At 37.6% G+C, this 22,446-nt stretch overlaps 1 protein-coding gene and 2 long non-coding RNA genes across 3 annotated transcripts; all 3 read right to left on the reverse strand.

The window, feature by feature from the left end:
- Window positions 1-975: 975 nt before the first annotated feature.
- Window positions 976-10,891, reverse strand: LOC105946425. The gene is made up of 5 exons (XM_012956147.3): window positions 10,713-10,891; window positions 6,980-7,125; window positions 4,843-5,011; window positions 2,426-2,561; window positions 976-1,623 (listed from the first exon to the last, which is right to left on the reverse strand). Exons 1-5 carry the CDS (start codon window positions 10,759-10,761, stop codon window positions 1,338-1,340), a joined length of 786 nt encoding a protein of 261 aa, XP_012811601.1. The 5' UTR covers window positions 10,762-10,891; the 3' UTR covers window positions 976-1,337.
- Window positions 10,892-12,197: 1,306 nt separating this feature from the next.
- Window positions 12,198-12,867, reverse strand: LOC116408336. The gene is made up of 2 exons (XR_004220881.1): window positions 12,704-12,867; window positions 12,198-12,598 (listed from the first exon to the last, which is right to left on the reverse strand). It is a non-coding gene; the product is annotated as an uncharacterized LOC116408336 (long non-coding RNA).
- Window positions 12,868-18,556: 5,689 nt separating this feature from the next.
- LOC116408337 lies at window positions 18,557-18,817 on the reverse strand. Its single transcript, XR_004220882.1, has 2 exons — window positions 18,729-18,817; window positions 18,557-18,622 (listed from the first exon to the last, which is right to left on the reverse strand). It is a non-coding gene; the product is annotated as an uncharacterized LOC116408337 (long non-coding RNA).
- Between the last annotated feature and the right edge of the window lie 3,629 nt (window positions 18,818-22,446).

Raw genomic sequence — 22,446 nt, forward strand, 5'->3', positions numbered from 1 at the left:
AATTAGGGTTTGGTTTTGGTTCAGGATTTGTCTGAATCTTTTGTGGAGTATTGGTTGGAGTCTAAAAATAATCCCATATACACATACAGGTATGGGACCAGTTATCCAGAATGCTTGCTAATAAAATTATCAAGAATGCTTGCTAATAAAATTATTTAAACAGTAATTAAACCCAATAGGATTGTTTTGACTCCAATAAGGATTAATTATATCTTAGTTGGGATCAATTACAAGGTACTGTTTTATTATTACAGAGAAAAGGGAATCATTTAACCATTAAATAAACCCAATAGGGCTGTTCTGCCCCCAATAAGGGGTAATTATATCTTAGTTGGGATCAAGTACAGGTACTGTTTTATTATTACAGAGAAACGGGAATCATTTAACCATTAAATAAACCCAATAGGATTGTTTTGGCTCCAATAAGGATTAATTATATCTTAGTTGGGATCAATTACAAGGTACTGTTTTATTATTACAGAGAAAAAGGAATCATTTTTAAAAATGTGTATTATTTGATTAAAATGGAGTCTATGGGAGATGGCCTTTCCATAATTTGTAATTTTCTGGATAATGGGTTTCCGGATAAGGGGTCCGATACCTGTATGTGCTTTACACATATAGTATAACAAGGGATGCAAGCTAAATACATATATGCTATCTACTGTATGTAGCATTGTCCAATTTAGCTAGAACACCATGAATTTCAGCCAGTGGACCCTATAGTGATATCATGGCTATACAATCCATACACTTTGTGAAAGTGTTTCATATGCCACAAAACAAAGCATTATAAAGAAAATTAGGCACCTGAAGGGCCATTTAAGAATACAGCTGCAGTCCAGTAGTGCCAAAATATTGCAGTTATTGACTCCATTAATCAAAATTCAGATCAAATTAAATTAACATTTAAACACCCAGCCAGTGCATTCTTTTTCCCAAAAAGGAACATTCTTTTGGACATAAAAGTGAGTGGTGATATGAAGCATATATTCGCTGCCACATCATGCATTTACTTGTAATTATGCAATTTTACAGCATAAATACTTGATGTATCTTTTACGATTCAAAGCATTAATGTATATGGGACAAAATTAAGAGCACTTTTGCTTGTCAGTATCAATTTAAGAGTGATTCACATGCATTTCACTCTGTACAGGTACCATCTGTAGGTTTGCTACTTGTATTTACTCAAGCTGCTTTATGTAACAAGTATGATGGCAGTGCATTTGTAAAGGAAAGGCTATAGATCTTGTTATTAAGTACATACATGCATGAACGTTCTAACCCAATATGGTATTTACATCTTTTAAAAAAGAAAATGTGTGAAGAATATTTTAGATTCCAGTTATCTGCTGGTGAGATTTGGATCCCGTGTAAGTTAAATATACATGCTTTAAAGGTTGAAGCCTTTTAGCTCTTCCTTCTTTATAGTCAGCTGGAATTTCCAGGTTTTTTGTCTTTGAATGGAGAGTTGTCTCTCTCAGTTTCATGATCAGTGACTGTAGTTCAGTGTTCAGGTTCTGGAGACCTCGGTTCTCGTTCAAGGTAATGTCCCTCTCTCTTATAGCAAGGTCCCTTTCCCATTTGGCTAATGATATTCTTTCTTCAAGTTTTTGCAAGCTGTGGAAAAAATGTAGAAGAAATTTTCAATATTTTCAGATACAAGGGGAAGCAATGGGAAAGGGCTGTATTCACTGTCCAATGCAGTGTTTACCACGTGGGATTTTCCAGCTGTCCCAAATGATAAACTAGGGCCCTACCTGATATTGGCCAATAAGTTACTGATTCAGTGAAGAATACCAATATCAGCTAATCAGTTGCCATTTTAGAGGGGTGCTTTACCTTTAAAAGTTAATTTTTTATAAGTTATAGATTATCCTATTCCTAGCAATTTTGCAATTGGTCTTCATTATTTTTTTTTATCATTTGAATTATTTGCATTTCTCTTCTATGTCTTTCCAGCTTTCAAATAGGGGTCACTGACCCAGCAGCCAAAACACTATTGCTCTGTGAGCTTACAATTTTATTGTTACTTTTTATTTTTTAGCTTTCTATTCAGTCCCTCTGAAATCCATATTTTAGTCTCTCATTCAAACCACCGCCTGGTTGCTAAAGTAAACAAGGCCATAGCCAAATAGCTGCTGAAATTCCAAACCTTAGAAAGCTGCTGTACAAAAAGTTAAATAACTGAAAACCATAAAAAATGAATACCGATTTGAAATTCTTTCAAAATATCATTGTCTATGTCATACTAAAAATTAATTTAAAGGTGAAGTACCCCTTTAAAGGACATGTAAAGCCTATTTTACTAGGTGTTGCCAAGTAATGTTTTCTCTTGGGCTGGTGCTTCTGGAGAAAACTGCACCAGCTCATGGAAAATTTTATTCATTTCTCACATCAGTAAAATATCAGCATCACATACTTAGCCAAATACTTGCTCCTCATGCCTTGCATTTTTTCCCTCTTCTTTATAGTTTCCTCTTTTATTGCTCTGTCGTATTCATGATGCCATGACAAGGTTTCATTTAGGACGTGCTTTGGTTGCGGTACCAAAGATACTGAAAAGGAAAAAGAGCAGTATATTTACCCCTTTTGCACAGTAATATATGTACTGTTATCCCTTAGTAGAGTCAGTTTTGTTGTATATGATGATTGTTAGAAAACAGTTTGTGTTGGTGTCCACTCTGCAATGCAGTAGCGCCTTCCACTAACTTAGGCTTCCATATGCTGCTTTGGGGAAGGCGACTAGTGATGAGTGAATCTGTCCTGTTTTGCTTTGCCGAAAAATGTGCAAAACAGCAAAAATTTGCGTAATGCATTGAAGTCAATGAGTGTTTTTTTATGCTGCTCCCATGTAATGTATTTTTTTTTTATTTTTATCGCTTGGGTCCTTATGCTTTACTACGGTGTAATATTGGAAAGCAAAAATTGCACAGAATCGACACTATGTCAAGCGGTGCTGGTAGAGATTATTCCCACTGAAAAACTGTGCAAATGAGAGAGCTTTACAAAAGGTATAATTCCCTGAGTTATTTTTATGGTTTTATATCTCATAAAAGCAGAGGTTTTCTAACTTTTTCAGTACAAGCTATGGAGGCCCTGACCAAATGTTGGGCTTCTAAGCTTATCTTAAGTTTGTCAGTAGCTTATCTCTCCATGTATGGGATACTGTGAGGTTTGATATAATATCCTATATTCTCATATTCATATAATCATATATTCATATATGCATGTATTTTGATACTTTGATACACTTTGATGCTTAGCATATCATACTCCATTTTAGAAATGTATCTCCATTTTGTAACAGCAAACAGCAAGGCTTGAACATCCCATAATAGTTGTTTTTCCCAATTAGTGCCCTTGCACAGCTTGCACCTTACAAAATATAAACCTTCAAAAACAACTTTATCTTATCTATGTACTAACGCCTCTTCTACTCATCGTGTTCTATGTAAAATGTATTTCCCGCATTGGCCATCCTTGTAGGACATCCTTGAAGATAATGAGGTTCTACTCTATTTTTTATGATTCCTTTGTATCTGCATGTACTCAAAAGGGTATAAAAGCTCCGATCACGTAAGAATAAACTGTGTGAACTTCCATTTGGTTGTGTCCTTCTTGTTCCCGTATACGTCTTTGTCCTGGCAGGAGGGCTCCCACGGATTACTAATAGAGATGTAGCGAACTGTTCGCCGGCGAACTAATTCGCGCGAACATCGGGTGTTCGCAAGTCCGCAAATTCGCGAACTTTTGGCGATGTTCGCCATTTTGGGTTCGCCGTGTTTTTTTTTGCGCCGCATTTTTTTGCCTCATTTTTTTCCGCCGCGTTTTTTCACTTCGGTTTTTCGCCTTTGCGTATACATAGGAATAGCTTGCGGTTTTTTTTTGGCATTATTTTTTGGCGTTTTTTTTTTTGCGGTTTTTTTACAAAGTATTTTTCAGAGAAATTTTTGCCCTTGATCCCCCTCCTGCATGCCACTGTCCAGGTCGTGGCACCCTTTAAACAACTTTAAAATCAGTTTTCTGGCCAGAAATGGCTTTTCTAGGTTTTAAAGTTCGCCTTCCCATTGAAGTCTATGGGGTTCGCAAAGTTCGCGAATATTCGCGAGTTTTGGCGAAAGTCCGTGAACGGGTTCGCGAACATTTTTGGCGATGTTCGCTACATCCCTAATTACTAAATTCACAGTTTGCGGTCAGGAACCCTAACAGATACTCTGAAAGGCCTACTACTACAGGCCTAAATCGGCTTGTTGATGTGGTCCTGTTCCCGACAGCCTATATCCCCATCATTTATCCCTGAACATTTAGCCCTAGGGCCAAATAATCGGATCAGCTCAATATCGCCCACCTCAAAGTGGGCATATCAGGGAAAGATCTTCTTGGTGGGGACCTCACCAAATAATACATTTCAATGGATGTCCAGCTTTACAGCTGCCAGTTAACCCTTATATTTTCCGATTAATATAAGTTATGCATGCATATTTATTTTTAAATAATACTGTGTGGAAACAGTAGTTTGGGATTTGGTTTCATTCAAGTCAAACTTAGCATTACTGGTTTAATTATTACTCCCCAAACCTTTTTGGGCATTACACTGAGCCTCTAACCCAACCACTGTTTCAGGAACGCCCAGAGAGGCTGGCCTCACAATTTGGGAACCACTGATCTAGATCACACGTTTAGACTTAAAGATTTGGATATATTTAGAACTCCCATCTTCTAATACAAATTTTAACATAGTTTGTACTCAGTGACCAGTATCCAGGCTAATATTTACAAAATCTCACTTTGTCCTTGTGTTTCTAAAACTGTTCCTATGAAGCTAAAGAGGCTTACTGTTGGGTAACACTGGTCCATTGTCACTTGCTGCCTTATGCAAGGTTTGTGCGAGATGATGTTGACCCGTTTCATGAAGAATCGCACAAAACATTGTGAAGGTATGATTGTTGGCACTTTTTAAAATGTCTAGCAGTTTGGATATTCTTTTGTCTGGAGACTCTTCTATCTGTAAGATACAAAAGAGGCTGTTTGACTTGCAGGAGACAGATATGCTATATGGGCACTGCAGTAGGACACGCTAAGAACACTCACCAGAGGAAAAAACTATAGGCAATACCAATTGTCAGTCACTGCCACTGAACTCAGGAAACCATGGAAATGCATCCTCTGTAGTATTAAATGTGTATGTTTAAAGGGGAAGGAAAGGCTAAGTCACTTGGGGGTGATAAAATGTTAGGCACCCCCAAGTGACTTGAATCGCTTACCTCGTACCCCAGGCTGGTGCCCCTGTTAGGAGAAAACAGCACCAGCCCGGGGCACCTGGGGCTATGCGCTTTCTCCTTCCGCCTTCGTTTCGCTGCGACTCCGAGTCCGGCACATGCGCAGTAGAGTGAAAAGCCGACTTCTCTGTTAAAGTTCCACTATTCACTCTACTGCGCATGCGCGCGCAGCGAAGGAGGAAGCGATCGTTGCTACCCCGGGCTGGTGCTGTTCTCTCCATACAGGGGCACCAGCCCGGGGTAGAAGGTAAGCGATTCAAGTCACTTGGGGGTGCCTAACATTTTGGCACCCCCAAGTGACTTAGCTTTTTCTTCTCCTTTAAGTTTGATGTTGAAGTAGAAGCAGCTATTTTCCATGGGTTGTGCTAGGGCCACAGGTTTTATTGAAACCAAACCTAAAGGCTACAACGTACAGTGACATTCTTGACAATTCAGTATATTAAGGGAAAGTATACACCTAAAAACACATTTGCTGAAAAAGAGCATAGTAAATGAAACCTGTGTTAAAAATGCATTCTGCCTATTCTTTTGATATTCCTTTGATTAAAGTGAAATACATAGTTTCCAATTTTATTGCCATTATAAAGCACTAATTGGGTTTCTTTCACTGAACACCATCCCCCTCCCATTATAAACAGGACTCCCTTCATAAACTACAACCTTTCAGTAACTTAATATCAGAGGGGTTTTCTGTGGACTAATTAGTTTTATCAACCACTCGTCAGAACCAGGAAGTGACAGAAAGTACTAAAGTGAAACAGCCTTTATTTTGTTGCTTAGTGCCAGAAATAGCAGAAAACATAGTTGTTTCATAATTAAGACAATAGACAAAAAAATATGCTCAGCATAAGTCCTATTCATTGAGCTCATGTAGAAAATGGGTGTATGCTGTCCCTTTAACAGTTATTGCACAGGCTGTGTTCTACTGGCATTTGCCGAACTCAGACTCATCCATCAAAATTCATCACTCCAGACAATGGCTCTTGTCCCACTCTAACTGATGCTTGGCATTGTACATGGTGATATTAGACATGATTAACTTCTCATCCATAAAAAAAAAGATAGTTCTGATGAATAGTTTGGGACAGTTCATGAATTTGGGTTCAGTCCACTAATATATATGTCACCACTGAAACGAAAATAAAGGAATCCCTGAAACCACCACCAGTAACTTGAACAAAAGCAAATGTCATTCTGTGTCCTAAAGCTATGGGAACTGTCCGGGTAAACTGGGTGTGTTGAATACCTACAGTTGTTTGTACAAATTAGGTGAAAATGACATGCCTATCAGCCAACATAGTGTCGAAGTTCAGCACAACTCCTTATTCACAAGCACGTCTTCTTATTTATAAACTGCAAAATATTTATATACATTTTACTGTTTTATTTATAGCTTAATACTTATAGCTTTATGCTCAACAATTCTTATTTTGCTTGAATAAATATATAAAGTACATACATATGTCAATAGTCTGGTGTACTGTATATATACTAAGTTGTCAGATATTTTCAAACCCTTATTTGCCACCAACTGTAATATCTACATAACACTACCATAGTACTGACACCATGGATTCAACCTAACATTTGCCTAATAGAAACCTGCCTAACTCTATCTCCCGAGTAGGAGAGGACTGAAGCAAAAGATTACATTCTATGAAAAATAATTATGAATGCACAGAGAAATGTATTACCTCAAGTAAACCAATTTGTTCAGTAGTTAGAATTCCATGTTCCTGCAGCTTTCTATAAAGGTGAGATGTAAGAGATAGGTGTTTGATGATGAACTGATGGTAATGTTGTAGGATCCCAGAATGGACGCTTTTGCTAGCAGAACCTACTGGAATAATATTTCCTATTAGAACTTATAGTCCCATACCGAAATGCTTCATATACATAAAACTATGAAGATTTTCATTCATCCAGGTCATGGTATATCTAGATATAAATCTAGAGCAACTGGACTTGTAATTGAAGACGTTTCACTACTCATCCAAGCAGCTTCTTCAGTTCAACTGACTGGTATGGGAAGTCCTCAGCATATAAACTCTTCTATTAATCCAATCACAATGGCACATTGTAAAGGTGGCCATACATGTAGCAATTCCCACCCTCCACTGACGTTCAGGGCTGAATCGTCAGATGGAGGTAGAAACAATAGAAATTCTACCTCCACCTGGCGATTCAGCCCCGAATGTAGATTTTGCTTGGGCACTTTCAATGGCACCCGATCTTTTAACCTGGCCGATCGGTGAGTCGACCGGTATCTGCAGCCTTCTGCGATATCGGTCGCCTCTTCGAGCCGCCATACATGCACCAAATATCGTACAAAACGAGGTTTAACTCTTTAGAGAGGTGACACCTAAAACTCAAAATCAAAAACTGGACTGGTGCTTTATAAAAAGCCTCTACATATTCTAGAGAAAAGTCTGTAAAGATTTTTGACTTTTTGATGTTACTGACCCTGTCAACAATATGAATGGTATCCTATGGATTCTCATTTTGCCTTATACAGCATCAAGACATTACGCAGCAGCATTAGGGCTTACAATCCAATTCCCTTAACAGAGACCCACAAGCCCAGAGAGGTCAGGTTTTTTAAAACCCATTTATAGAGTCCTAGTCAGAATCAAACCCAACACAAAAGGAGTGCAATACGGCTATAAGCTCTTCTAAGCCCACATATTCATAGCTTAAAGAACTCTGCTGTTTATTTAGCAGGGTGGTGGTCCAGATAACTCTGACACACAATAAATAGCTATAACAACCATACCAGGGTTACCAATGAGCTAAACAAAACATTTCATAGCATAGAAAGTGTTTACTACTGACTCTTTTTGTTTACTTTGATTTTCTTTCAAAGCTTTTCCATCTGCAAAACCCCAGAAAGGCAGTCTCTTTCTTTCTCCTAAGTAACAATGGTAATGCAGTAAGTACCTTTGTATAATAGCATTGTATAAGGGGTGCTTTGGGGCATTTTTTAGCTCATTGGTGGAGGACAAAGTGCTCAATTCATGTTAATGGCAATTACCTGCAAGTGCACAGTTTACTTTCTTGACATGTGAATATTACTTGAAAATACAGCAGTCAAGAGAAAAATGTCATGTCAGCACATACACTGGCTGGTTTATAGGCAATTGTGATGCAAGTGAATGATGGGGCAATTTCTATAATGTTTAGTTCCTCCTGCCCACATAAAGTGCTTTTCATTTCCTTTACTAACAGTAATAGTCAGTCAGCACCTTCAGCAGCCCATTGAGCATAGAAGCTCATGGTAAAATGAATGTCCACTTCAGATAAATCAACCACGTGAAGGCATATATAAAGACAAGTCCAAGAGATAGGGACCCTATTTCATGTCCTCTGGTCGTGCCCTTTAATCCAAAGATTCTGGAGCGAGGTACTTCAATACATTATTGAGAAATTAGCTCTTCCAAATATTTGCTCCCCTGAACTATGCTTATTAGGAATAACAGGAGCCCTACAGCTCCGGTCCGGGCATGTCACCCAGACATAAAAAGCTGTATCATAAATGTAATGTTCAAATTAAACATAAAGTCCAGATACATTTTTTCATTAACACTTCCATACCCATTATAAAGGCATTTAAAAATCTCAGCTGTCAATCATATATTGCCTGCCCCACCTCTATGCCTTAGGCAAACAATTAGTTTCACTTTGTATTTAGCACTTCTAGATGTCACTGCACTCCTCACTTTTCCCCTCCCTCCTCACCATCTAATTGTGTAACCAGTGTATGGATATGGCATCAGGCCCCCCATTCTGGCACAGAAACAAGATTTTGATATGATGCAAAGCTTGCCTTAATAACAAAATGGCACCTTCTTGCTTGCTTTAATAGTGTCATTCCAAGACTGAAGGAAACAAGAATTATATAATTTATATAGTGTAAGTGAAGTTTATTATGCTTGACTAAACTGATAGAAAAGAATTTGGAATAATTTCTTAGGGTGTCAGGTCCCCTTTAACCAGGATGTGGTATTTACAATTGTTATATTATGCTAAAAAGGCAATCCTAATGCAATGGAAATGTCTTGATCCCCCCCCGCTACAATTCTAGCAAAAATTAGTAGATGATTGACTTCCACGTCAGAAACTTACCTATCTAGCACAAGGGTGGCTCGAAAAATTTAATGTTTGATTATATATAAACCTTATACTGTCAAAGTACACTAAACGCACTTGCCTCACCTTAGTTACTTCTAACTTCTACTATCTCTTTCTGTAATTGTTTATATATTTGTTTGAAAAATTCAAGTCCATATTATACACATTAGCTATTGCCTTAAATAACCCTAACTACTTCACAATCACATACAAATGAATATTAAAGACTCATTAACAACCTCATATGGAGAGCTCTCCTAATGGGGTTGTTAAAACTTTTAATGGATTAAAATACATTTAATATTTTTTATTGAGTTGCAAAGGAGTCTTTAATATTCATATGTATTACACTCTTTTAATTGCTATGGGGTTTGTCCTAATACTACTTTATTTAGTCTATACAAATTCAAACTAAGTTTTTTCCTTTTTGTTCTTGGACCTTTGCTTTATTCTTCGCAATCACATACAAGACAAATATATTAGAGCCTTGTAAAACAATATATTGAGGTGTCTAGAATACAGCTTGTGGCAAAGTGCCTAATAACTATATTATTGGCTTTTTGTACCTACACAGATAGTACATATGACATATTTATAACTTCAAATGATTTTTAGCATTGGCCATTAATTTCACAATAATGGACATTTCTTGGGCACAAATGTCACCTTTTTTGACAATTATGAACTGTCACACTGTGGGAGAACTAGTAAATTACATTACTTTGTCCTCTGATTGCTTTGTACACTTGACAAAAAGCAAGGCTCAAACTATATTATGCCAATAAAGAAAAATTCCAGAGTGACTGGTGCCCTGTGCAAATTTAAGGTTACTGCCAATGCACCTGATGCGTCAGAATAAACACAATTTACATGAGCATTTTTAAAATTTGGACAAGAATTATAAGCCAAAATTGTCAGAGTGGGGTTTGCATTATTTCTGTTGCTCAGCAATAAAATGATGTTTACAGGTGATTCTTCTAACTCAAGTCTGTTGCACATATTGGCACAGCACACTGTGGGACCTCTGAAATTACCTCCATGTTCCAGGGTTCCCTTGTATCAATAGGCACTTGTATGTGATGCAGCAGAAGAGACAGGATAGAAGCAATGCACTTGCTCAACTATACAGAAGGGCAAGAAGCGTGTAAAGAGAAGGCTATTCCATTTTCACTTGGAGATGCTTAACAGACCAATCAAAGCCACTACAGTTCCTGAAACTGCCCCCAAATTTTAACATCAACTCAGAAGTCAACCAGAGATCAAACGCAGTCAACATTACATTACAGAAGTGCTACTTACAAACCACAGGGGCCTCACTGAATGTCACCTTCTTTTTGGATAGGTTCATTTTGCATTGCCCCAATAACTTCCCAGTGGCAAAATGTAAATACTTGGGTCAAAGCCCAGCAGATTCCAGAAGTTATAATGGCATCTTCAGTTTGTGGCTCCTTGCTTCATTTCTTATGAATATGGTACTGCACCATGTATATGGAAAGCAAGCCACTATGGGCAGACACTGCTTTCTGTGAGAATGGCATGTTCTCACCTTTCTTACATATTGTTTGGGTTCCTATGCTTGGTTGCCATGAGAGAAAAAAAGTCCCTCCTCTAGGTAAATGAAAAGTTGCTTAGCACTGTTATCTCGATCAGTGCAATCCCTTAAATTGTGCCTGGGATATAATATGCTTTCTTTGTTTGCTCTTACACCATACTATTTACATTGATCTGTGCCTGGGTAATGGCACTTTTCTCAACATAGTGAGTACATTCCTCATTTTATTGCTCCTTCTCAGATGTCATTTTCTTTAAAGCAATACATTTTTAAAGGCTGAAGCTGAAATCCTAAGCAAAACAAAGGGCTCATTTATGACTGTGGTTTAGTAGTGTTATTTACAGAGGTACTTATACTCATGCCTACTCCTTAACATCTTACTGTGAGTGCCAGTGTCCAGCCTGCTGTTATGAACAATACAAAGGGAGTCCTAGAATGAATACCTGCCTTGAGTAGCTAGTACCTCCAGAGTTCCCTAAGGGTGAAGGGTGAGCTATTATAGATGCCCCAAAAGGCTATTATAGACTTCCCAAAAACAACACCATTGGAACGCAAATAAAAACAGGCACCGCAATATGTGCAGTATTGACAAAAGTGCCGGGCACTTAATAATATTCCAAAACCTGGGTACACATTCCTATAGTCATTCACTTAATTTATCACACACCAGGAATCGCTTACCCATAAAATATTAAGACCAGGGTAAGTTTACAGCACAGAGCATATAGAAGCTCACTCATCAATTACACAGCATGGTCTGGGTGAAAAGGCCCCAGACCCTTGGATTGGGGAGAAGAATGCAGCATTGTGCAAAGGGTTAATTTCTGTAAGACTGTATATTCTACCTAGCAACAACAAAAAAAGGCGTCAAACGCTTTCTAAAAACTATATAATGTATCTACCAGAACAACCACTTTAAAAAAAGAAGCCCAAAATAGTGGACTTTAGCCCTGTAACTTGTTACATTACATAAACTCTCACAGATTTATAAAGCTGTGATTGTATTTAAAAAAAAAAATCCAGTATATATTTGTCTCAGGTAAGTCTACCCCATGGGATTACTCAAGTGAAAAAACATAAAATGCTGGGAAAATTGTTAGGCAGTTGGCAACTTCATTTGTGCAAAATCGTCTGGCAGTGAAAGGGTTTAAAATAGACAAAAGCAGGATGGTCTCACAAATAAAAGTGAAGAGGAAAAAACCTTTGTATATGAAGCATAACTGAAACTAATATACAAACTAAATGACTTTTATTGATATAATTACTTCAGAAATACATGTAATATATGATACAAACAAATATAACTTTATAAGACACGCAGCCACCTTCGGTGTTTGGCTACTTAGTCTTCTGTGGTTGTGTCTAACTGGTCCAATCAGGGTGAAGCCTGTTGTTCTGTTGCCCTGGAAACTGTTCTTCATTTATTTTTGCAGATTCTCTTCACACTGATAACTGATTCTGCATATATATGGCAAATATACGCAGTGTCCACATTGGCTTGAAATATGTCTACTTCTCTTTTGTTTATATTTAGTGGATACATGTAGCCTTTACTTTCTTGTTGTTTCTTCACTTCACATTCTGTACAAACCCAGTCTTGCCTTCCTCAGCTTCCTTTGGTCCAACTTTTTAACTTTAAAAAAAAAAAAAAAAAAGGAATAAAGGGATAAGTATAGAGTTGAAATTTTATATATGTAAATAAAATAAACAAATCAACAAAGAAAAAAGTAATACTTACGTCTTGGCTCTGCACCATTTTATCAGAAATACTGTGAGTATGGCGCTAACTACACCAAGTATGACACATGCAATAAAGACAGTTTGCATGATTGGATGGTCCAGCATCCTCTTAAACTTATCAAAGAAACCATCTGTAAATAAATAAGATTGCATGAAATAAGTGACCAACATATTATTATTTCAGTATTAGAGAGAAGGGATTAATTCTGCACCCAATATGTGGTGAATTTTGACTTTTGTGTTGAAATTAGAAATAGAAATATTTGAGTTTATTTGTGCTAATAACATGAGAGACAAATGAAAGTTCACTTGGTTTCCATGTCCTATTTAATTGCCCTGTGCCCCGATGCTTTTATATGTCTGTGGAATTATTCAGTGATCTCTAATATCTAAGATGCTTTTTAACAATCTTTGAAAAAATAAAAAATCTTTTATTCTTACCTGAAATGTCCTCCTCTGTAATAGAATAACCAGTAGTAGTTGTGGTAGGAACAGCAGTCACTGCATCGGGGAAAAACAAAAAACTCAATCACAAATTCCCCACATTTGGCATTTTAACTGCTAAATATATGTATTTATTATAAATCATGGGTTAAAGAATCTTAAACTCAACAATGGTGCATTTTATACATTTGCGCCTTCTGAGTAATGATTGGTATAGTAATTAATCTAATCAGCTTTTATGGAACAGTCAGGAACATTTGCCAATCCAAATAAAAATTAAAATACAGTATAACTGTTAGATTCCATTTTTTTCTTCTTCAGTATGAATTAGATCTCACACCTGCCTCTATCTACATCATGAATAGTACTGTACATGCACAGTCAATTGGAAAATACTTGGCAAGAGCTATAGGGGGGCTGTATGCTTGGTAACTGGAAAATAAACTGGAATTGATAAACCTAGTCATAAATATCATAAAATTCTCACCTTTATCATCCAAATAAACATCATCGATATAATCATCATCCTCTTCAATCTCAGGAGTTGTTACGCTGAGTGTTTCTGCATTGGGAAAAGCAGAATCACATTATACATACATTAAGCACATATCAATAATCATATATAAATAAGTCCTGGTCAGTGCGTTGCTTTTTAAACGTTATATATACACACTCACTGTGGTTCCTGGTAACGATTTTTTGTACCCTTTTAGCCAGTTGAAAAAGTTGTAGGATAGAACTTTTCATGTGAAAGGTGATACAGGTATGGGATCACTTATCTGGAAACCCATTATCAAAAAGTTCTGACTTACGGAAATAGACTTAATTTCAACCAAATAATGCACATTTGTAAAGATGATTTCCTTTTTCTCTGTAATAATAAAACAGTACCTTGTACTTGATCCCAACTAAGATATAATTACCCCTTATTGGGGGCAGAACAGCCCTATTGGATTTATTTAATGGTTAAATGATTCCCTTTTTCTCTGTAATAATAAAACAGTACCTTGTACTTGATCCCAACTAAGATATAATTACCCCTTATTGGGGACAGAACAGCCCTATTGGGTTTATTTAATGGTTAAATGATTCCCTTTTCTCTGTAATAATAAAACAGTACCTGTACTTGATCCCAACTAAGATATAATTACCCCTTATTGGGGGCAGAACAATCCTATTGGGTTTATTTAATGGTTAAATGATTCCCTTTTCTCTGTAATAATAAAACAGTACCTGTACTTGATCCCAACTAAGATATAATTAACTCTTATTGGTAGCAAAACAATCTTTTTGGGTTTATTTATTGTTTAAATTATTTTTTTAGTAGACTTAAGGCAGGAGATCTGAATTACGGAAAGATCCTTTATCCAGAAAACCCCAGGTCCCAAGCATTCTGGATAATGGGACCCATACCTGTACCTTTATTAGATAACTAGGATGATAATCACAGCAAGTTTTCACAATATTTTAGTTTTTTCTTCAAAGTTGATTACCATTAAGATTTGAAAAAGGAACTAAAATGTTCTGAAAGTTTGCTGTGATTATCATCCTAGTTAGCCAGTAATGGTATCACCTTAATACCGCTTTAGTTATGCTTCATATCAAAAGTTCTACCCTATAACTATACACACACATATATTATACACTCTCAGGCCTGATCATCTGTCTACGTCCGTCTAAGCTGGTTTAATTAAGTATATAAAATAAAGAAGAATTATATCTTACCAGTAATAGAATTTTACATAGTTGTTGTGACAATTGTACTTGCATCTGGAAAAAAAGAAACAAACAGTTGACATTTTGCGCTCTTATTGGTTGCTTAATAGCATATAGTTAGTTCTTGTGGGGATACACAGTAACCAGATACACAGGTGATTTTAGTGGTCTTTCATGCATTCTTAATGAAGATGTAAGGTGTTTTAATTTCATGGCTTATGATGATTTATGCAAAATGTAATTAATAAAAACACAATTTATAAATATATAGATTGCAAAGGTTATTGAGAATAACAAATGGTTTAAGCACATTATTTATAAAAATCTTACCTACGATATTGAATTGTTTTGTTTGAAATGAGGAAATTATAAAGAAAATTGTTAGAAAAATGTTAGCTTTATCCATTTTCTCCTGGCATGGGAAAAATGGAAATGGCCTAACAAGTCATGCACTCTCAGGCCTGAACATCTGTCTACGTCCGTCTAAGCTGGTTTAATTAAGTATATAAAATAAAGAAGAATTATATCTTACCAGTAATAGAATTTTACATAGTTGTTGTGACAATTGTACTTGCATCTGGAAAAAAAGAAACAAACAGTTGACATTTTGCGCTCTTATTGGTTGCTTAATAGCATATAGTTAGTTCTTGTGGGGATACACAGTAACCAGATACACAGGTGATTTTAGTGGTCTTTCATGCATTCTTAATAAAGATGTAAGGTGTTTTAATTTCATGGCTTATGATGATTTATGCAAAATGTAATTAATAATGTAATTTATAAATATATAGATTGCAAAGGTTATTGAGAATAACAAATGGTTTAAGCACATTATTTATAAAAATCTTACCTACGATATTGAATTGTTTTGTTTGAAATAAGGAAATTTTAAAGAAAATTGTAAGAAAAATGTTAGCTTTAACCATTTCCTGGCATGGGAAAAATGGAAATGGCCTAACAAGTCAGTTGTCTCCTCCTAACCTAATTTATAAAAATCTTACCTACAATATTTAATTGTTTAGTTTGAAATAAGAAAAATATAAAGAAAATTATTAGAAACATTTTGACTTTTTCCATGTTCTCTTGACTTGGAAAAATGGAAATGTCTTAACTGAGTTGGCGCTACTCTTATATAAATATAACCACAAGTGTTATTGTTTTAAAAATTCATTTTTATTATTTTATTATTAAAAGCAGATTCAATAGATATATCTATGTATACACCAGATATAAAAAAAATAGAAATATAAAATATGTAAAAAAGAAACTAGACAGCTTATATATACCAAATTTAAAATAGATAATTCATGCCTTATTTTGATATTAAGAACAATTTCCAGCTGAAAACTCAATAATGAGTCTTAGATTCACCCCCAATGGTAACTTGATGGGATAATCCATTCACAAAAGTGGAGGCAGCTCTTCTTTGGAGTAAAAGTGGTGGAGAAACTGGTGGAAAACACTTTCTCCAGATTCACAAACAGAAATCTGCCTAAATTCTGACTCAACCGCCACTTTTCCTTTTTTGGTGGAAGAAAGACAGTTTACCAGACACTTTTGTTAATTTGTCGTTAAAATGACATTTATACGTCGTTTTAACGACATTTTTTCAAAATGGAGTAAACCTCAGCGTAACTTTGTCAGGTCAATTCTAAGATCTTCCGTTTTGTTTGGTTTCCCCCAGTCTCCATTTCACACCTAAGGTAGGGGCCCCATTGGGGGATCATTAACATATTAATAGGGATTAGCAGACTATTGTTAGGGAACAAGTTTCTGTCTAACCCTAGAACAATAGGTGAAAAAGCCTCATTAACATTTTATAAATAAGTAAAACACTGATTAAAAAAGTTTAATTGATATCGTATATATAAAAAGTTTTTACCTCACATTTACATGATTATGCTAGTTTTAGCTTCATGAATGAGCCATTTTGAGTATAACATTTTGAGTGAATATATTGTATACATTTTTATTTAAAGGAAAAGTAAAGCCTCCCAGGTAATATTTAGTTTTAGCAGCAGTGTCCCCTCTTTAATCACTTCACTGACATTTGCCACAACTTATCTGCTCCCCCATAGCATGTCCAGAACTACAGAGCTGCTTGACAGCATTGGTCCCCACCTTTAGCTGCGCCCCTTCTGTTCCCAGCAGCCATCTTGGGGATCAGCAAACAGTACATACACACTGGCACCCAAACTGGCATATTGGGGTACAGGATTGGACTGGTCCAACAGGGCACTGGATAAAAACACAGTGGGCCCTAGTTCTGTTGGACCTCTATTCACTGGGCATGTTGGTGGGGGGGCGGTTTTTGGACCCTTAAATCTTGTTACAGAAGTGCAATTACACAGAAATATAGAAAACATTAGAAAGCCCAGTTTGTCCTGAAAAGAATGATGTATAGTTTCCCTGTGCAAACTAAAATGACCCTTCAAAAAATGCCCCCAAAGTGAAATGACAAATGCCATATGAAATCCTGCTGGTAAAATTCATATCCCAGGGCTCCTGTAGCTGTGGGACTGGGTTTGATGGCACCGACAGATTTACTAACAGCTAAAGGCAAATTCATAAAAAAATGTTGGTAAAATGACAAAATCTGAAAACTGTCTGTTTAAAAGACAAATTCACAAAAGTGGAGATGGTTTGTGAATACGGTGGAAAATCCGAAAAATCTATCTCCACTTTTATTTTGTCTCAATATCACCACTTTTGTGAATTCCCCCCTTAGAGTTAAAATGTAAAACCTGTTTCCTCTTATATAGTAAGTTTTAAGATTAGCTGAACATTTTTTCTAGTGCCTGTAACTAAGCTACTCGCTACTCAATAATTACATTTACCCACGGGGCTTCAGGCGTTCTCTCCTGCCCTATAAAAAGTATAAAAACACTTGTCCTGGCCGGGGGCTTATGATGATTTATGCTAAATGCAATTAATAAAAATACAATTCCTAAATATTTAGATTGCAAAGGAGCGCGGGTTATTGAGAATAACAAATGGTTTAAGATGCCTTCAGGTCATGTGACAAAGATCTAGTGAACAGCTGTGATGTCACATGGGGAAAAACAAGGAAGTACAGCAGAAGATAGGGAAGAAACAAAAAAACATTGCCATTAATTGACTCATTCTTCAATGATGTCATATTGTCATTGAATTGTTTAGCTGTGATTGTATTTAAAAACAAAACAGTATATATTTGTCTCAGGTAAGTGTACCCCATGGGATTGCTCAAGTGAAAAAAACATAAAATGCTGGGAAAATTGTTAGGCAGTTGGCAACTTCATTCGTGGTTTCTCCACTTTAAAATGAATAGCCTCTACCTCAAAGCCTCTACCGCAAAGGCTATTCTTTATTCTTTATTTATATTAGATTGGTCTTCTGTGGTTGTGTCTAAGTGGTCCAATCACGGTGAAGCCTGTTATTTTGTTGCCCTGGAAACTTTTCTTCATTTATCTTTGCAGACTCTCTTCACACTGATAACTGATTCTCAAAGCCCAATAAAGGTTTCTGTTGCATGTTTGTATTGGGCATGCTTCAGATCCGGGATTTGGTTTGGGATTCAACGTTTTTCAGCAGGAACTGGCTGAATTTAATTCATATGCAAATATACGCAGTGTCCACATTGGCTTAAAATATTTCTACTTCTCTTTTGTTTATATTTAGTGGATACATCTAGCCTTTACTTTCTTGTTGCTTCTTCACTTCATTCTGTACAAACCCAGTCTTGCCTTCCTCAGCTTCCTTTGGTCCAACTTTTTTACTTGAAAAAAATAAAAAAGGGATAAGTATAGAGTTGAAATTTTATGTATGTCAGAAGATTAAATAAAATAAACAAATCAACAAAGAAAGAAAAAAGTAATACTTACGTCTTGGCTCTGCACCATTTTATCAGAAATACTGTGAGTATGGCGCTAACTACACCAAGTATGACACATGCAATAAAGACAGTTTGCATGATTGGATTGCCCAGCATCCTCTTAAACTTATCAAAGAAACCATCTGTAAATAAAAAAATTTTTTTTTAATGTGCCAAGCAGGTTTGGGGAGGCTTAGCCTACCCTAGCCTTATGGAAAATCCGCCTATGAACACGAGCAATAGCAGCACTTCTACTATCATCTGCATTGGAGAAAAAAAAGAACAAATGTTAATCTATTTATATAATTAATCTGGCTGAAAAAGTAAATTCACTATGCAGAATTAATTCATTCTCACTATATAAAAGGCAAGTGTACAAATTATCTTTAATAAAACCCAGTTTGCATATCTTATCTAGTTTTCACTAGACGTTTATTGATTGGGTAATTACACCTATTTATAGATGTTTACCCTCTTTTAATTCAGTCCTCACACAATGCCCACCATCCATAGGCCCCTATTTTACCATGGATCTGAATACCCATTATGTGGCACATCACCATAATTACTTAGTAATATAAATGTCTAATTTAAACTGGTAACTAGAGAGCACAATCTATGGGCCTGATAGTAGCCAGTATGTCAATGAACAGGGCAGCAATATGAATCTCACCTGCATTGTCCTCTTTCTCATTATCATCATCAAAAATAAACTGAGCGTTCCTACGAATTGCTTCTTCATCTAAATTTGGGAAGAAAAATCACAAATAAATACAAATCAATCAGCCAATATGTATTTGATATACAGAACAAATAGAAATACATTAATATAATATAGAATATATTAATCCTTTCCCGTGACCTCAGTATTGCTATCATAATTATCATGGGTTGCTGTATGAACAATTTTAGCTTTTAGTGTTTTTTTTTCAATTCCTGAATTAAAACCATATAGTTTGTCTGGTTATCCAAACTCTTATAATGGCACCTTTATATTATTTAGATTTGGGAAATTGAGATTATGAGAACCTGAATATAAAAATTCTTTACAGAAATTTTCATTTATAATATCTAATTTACTAGAAATAAGCACAGGGTGCCTAGACCACCTTTTAGCAATTTTATATGTGTATTGACTTAATCTAAAAATACTAAATGAGTAAAATGTAGGTAATTCTCAGAAACCAAAATAGTCATTAGGAACATTTAAGCAAATATAGTATAGTATAACATAGTACAGGTATGGGATCCCTTATCTGGAAACAGTAAAGTTCAGAATTACGGGAAGGCCATCTTCTATTGACTCTGTTTTAATCAAATAATTGAAATTTTTTTACAATGATTCCCTTTTCTTTGTAAAAATAAAACAGTACCTGTACTTGATCCCATCTAATATATTGTCAACCTTTATTGGAGGCAAAACAATCCGATTGGGTTTATTTAGGGGCCCATTCAATAAAGTACAACAGGTTCAATTACAAAAAAATCGTATTTTTTCTAAAGCTTAGAACTTTTGTGTAATTTCCACTATATTTTCTTTAAATTACGCAACTTTTTCATGCTTTGTGACAATTTGTGCGACAAAATCGTATTAGTAGCAACGATTATGAAAGTTTTGGAATTCATTCAAGCTTCGGTATTGTGACTTTCCTTGGGCCAGGTTGGAGCTGCAGAGTGCCATTGAGCCCTATGGGAGACTTTCCTTGGGCCGGGTTGGAGCTGCAGAGTGCCATTCAGCCCTATGGGAGACTTTCCTTGGGCCGGTTTGGAGCTGCAGTGTGCCATTGAGCCCTATGGTAGACTTTCCTTGGGCCAGGTTGGAGCTGCAGAGTGCCATTGAGCCCTATGGGAGACTTTCCTTGGGCCAGGTTGGAGCTGCAGAGTGCCATTGAGCCCTATGGTAGACTTTCCTTGGGCCAGGTTGGAGCTGCAGAGTGCCATTGAGCCCTATAGGAGACTTTCCTTGGGCCAGGTTGGAGCTGCAGAGTGCCATTAGGCCTATGGGAGACTTTCCTTGGGCCGGTTTGGAGCTGCAGAGTGCCATTGAGCCCTATGGGAGACTTTCCTTGGGCCAGGTTGGAGCTGCAGAGTGCCATTGAGCCCTATGGGAGACTTTCCTTGGGCCGGGTTGGAGCTGCAGAGTGCCATTGAGCCCTATGGGAAACTTTCCTTGGGCCGGGTTGGAGCTGCAGAGTGCTATTGAGCCCTATGGTAGACTTTCCTTGGGCCGGGTTGGAGCTGCAGAGTGCCATTGAGCCCTATGGGAGACATTCCTTGGGCCGGGTTGGAGATGCAGAGTGCCATTGAGCCCTATGGGAAACTTTCCTTGGGCCGGGTTGGAGCTGCAGAGTGCCATTGAGCCCTATGGGAGACTTTCCTTGGGCCAGGTTGGAGCTGCAGAGTGCCATTGAGCCCTATGGGAGACATTCCTTGGGCCGGGTTGGAGCTGCAGAGTGCCATTGAGCCCTATGGGAAACTTTCCTTGGGCCGGGTTGGAGCTGCAGAGTGCCATTGAGCCCTATGGGAGACTTTCCTTGGACCAGGTTGGAGCTGCAGAGTGCCATTGAGCCTTATGGGAGACTTTCCTTGGGCCAGGTTGGAGCTGCAGAGTGCCATTGAGCCCTATGGGAGACTTTCCTTGGGCCAGGTTGGAGCTGCAGATTGCCATTGAGCCCTATGGGAGACTTTCCTTGGGCCGGGTTGGAGCTGCAGAGTGCCATTGAGCCCTATGGGAGACTTTCCTTGGGCCAGGTTGGAGCTGCAGAGTGCCATTGAGCCCTATGGGAGACTTTCCTTAGGCCGGGTTGGAGCTGCAGAGTGCCATTGAGCCCTATGGGAGACTTTCCTTGGGCCAGGTTGGAGCTGCACAGTGCCATTGAGTCCTATGGGAGACTTTCCTTGGGCCAGGTTGGAGCTGCAGAGTGCCATTGAGCCCTATGGGAGACTTTCCTTGGGCCGGGTTGGAGCTGCAGAGTGCCATTGAGCCCAATTGGAGACTTTCCTTGGGCCAGGTTGGAGCTGCAGAGTGCCATTGAGCCCTATGGGAGACTTTCCTTGGGCCAGGTTGGAGCTGCAGAGTGCCATTGAGCCCTATGGGAGACTTTCCTTGGGCCGGGTTGGAGCTGCAGAGTGCCATTGAGCCCTATGGGAGACTTTCCTTGGGCCAGGTTGGAGCTGCAGAGTGCCATTGAGCCCTATGGGAGACTTTCCTTGGGCCAGGTTGGAGCTGCAGAGTGCCATTGAGCCCTATGGGAGACTTTCCTTGGGCCAGGTTGGAGCTGCAGAGTGCCATTGAGCCCTATGGGAGGCTTTCCTTGGGCCGGGTTGGAGCTGCAGAGTGCCATTGAGCCCTATGGGAGACTTTCCTTGGGCCAGGTTGGAGCTGCAGAGTGCCATTGAGCCCTATGGGAGACTTTCCTTGGGCCAGGTTGGAGCTGCACAGTGCCATTGAGCCCAATGGGAGACTTTCCTTGGGCCAGGTTGGAGCTGCACAGTGCTATTGAGTCCTATGGGAGGCTTCCAAAATCATGCACTGAAGTTTCAAAGCCAGAAAGGGTTTTGCACCGTTTACGATCATTTGGCTACAAAAATTTCATAACTTTCGAATCTTAAGTGCGAAATTTTCATACGTCTACGAAAAGACTTTTTGTAACATTTTCAATCACCAGAAATTATCGTATTTACTCTGAATTTTTCCAATCGTACTTTTAAAATCATGGTTTAATGAA

This window comes from Xenopus tropicalis, chromosome 1 (assembly GCF_000004195.4).
Source record: "Xenopus tropicalis strain Nigerian chromosome 1, UCB_Xtro_10.0, whole genome shotgun sequence".
Lineage (NCBI taxonomy): Eukaryota > Metazoa > Chordata > Amphibia > Anura > Pipidae > Xenopus > Xenopus tropicalis.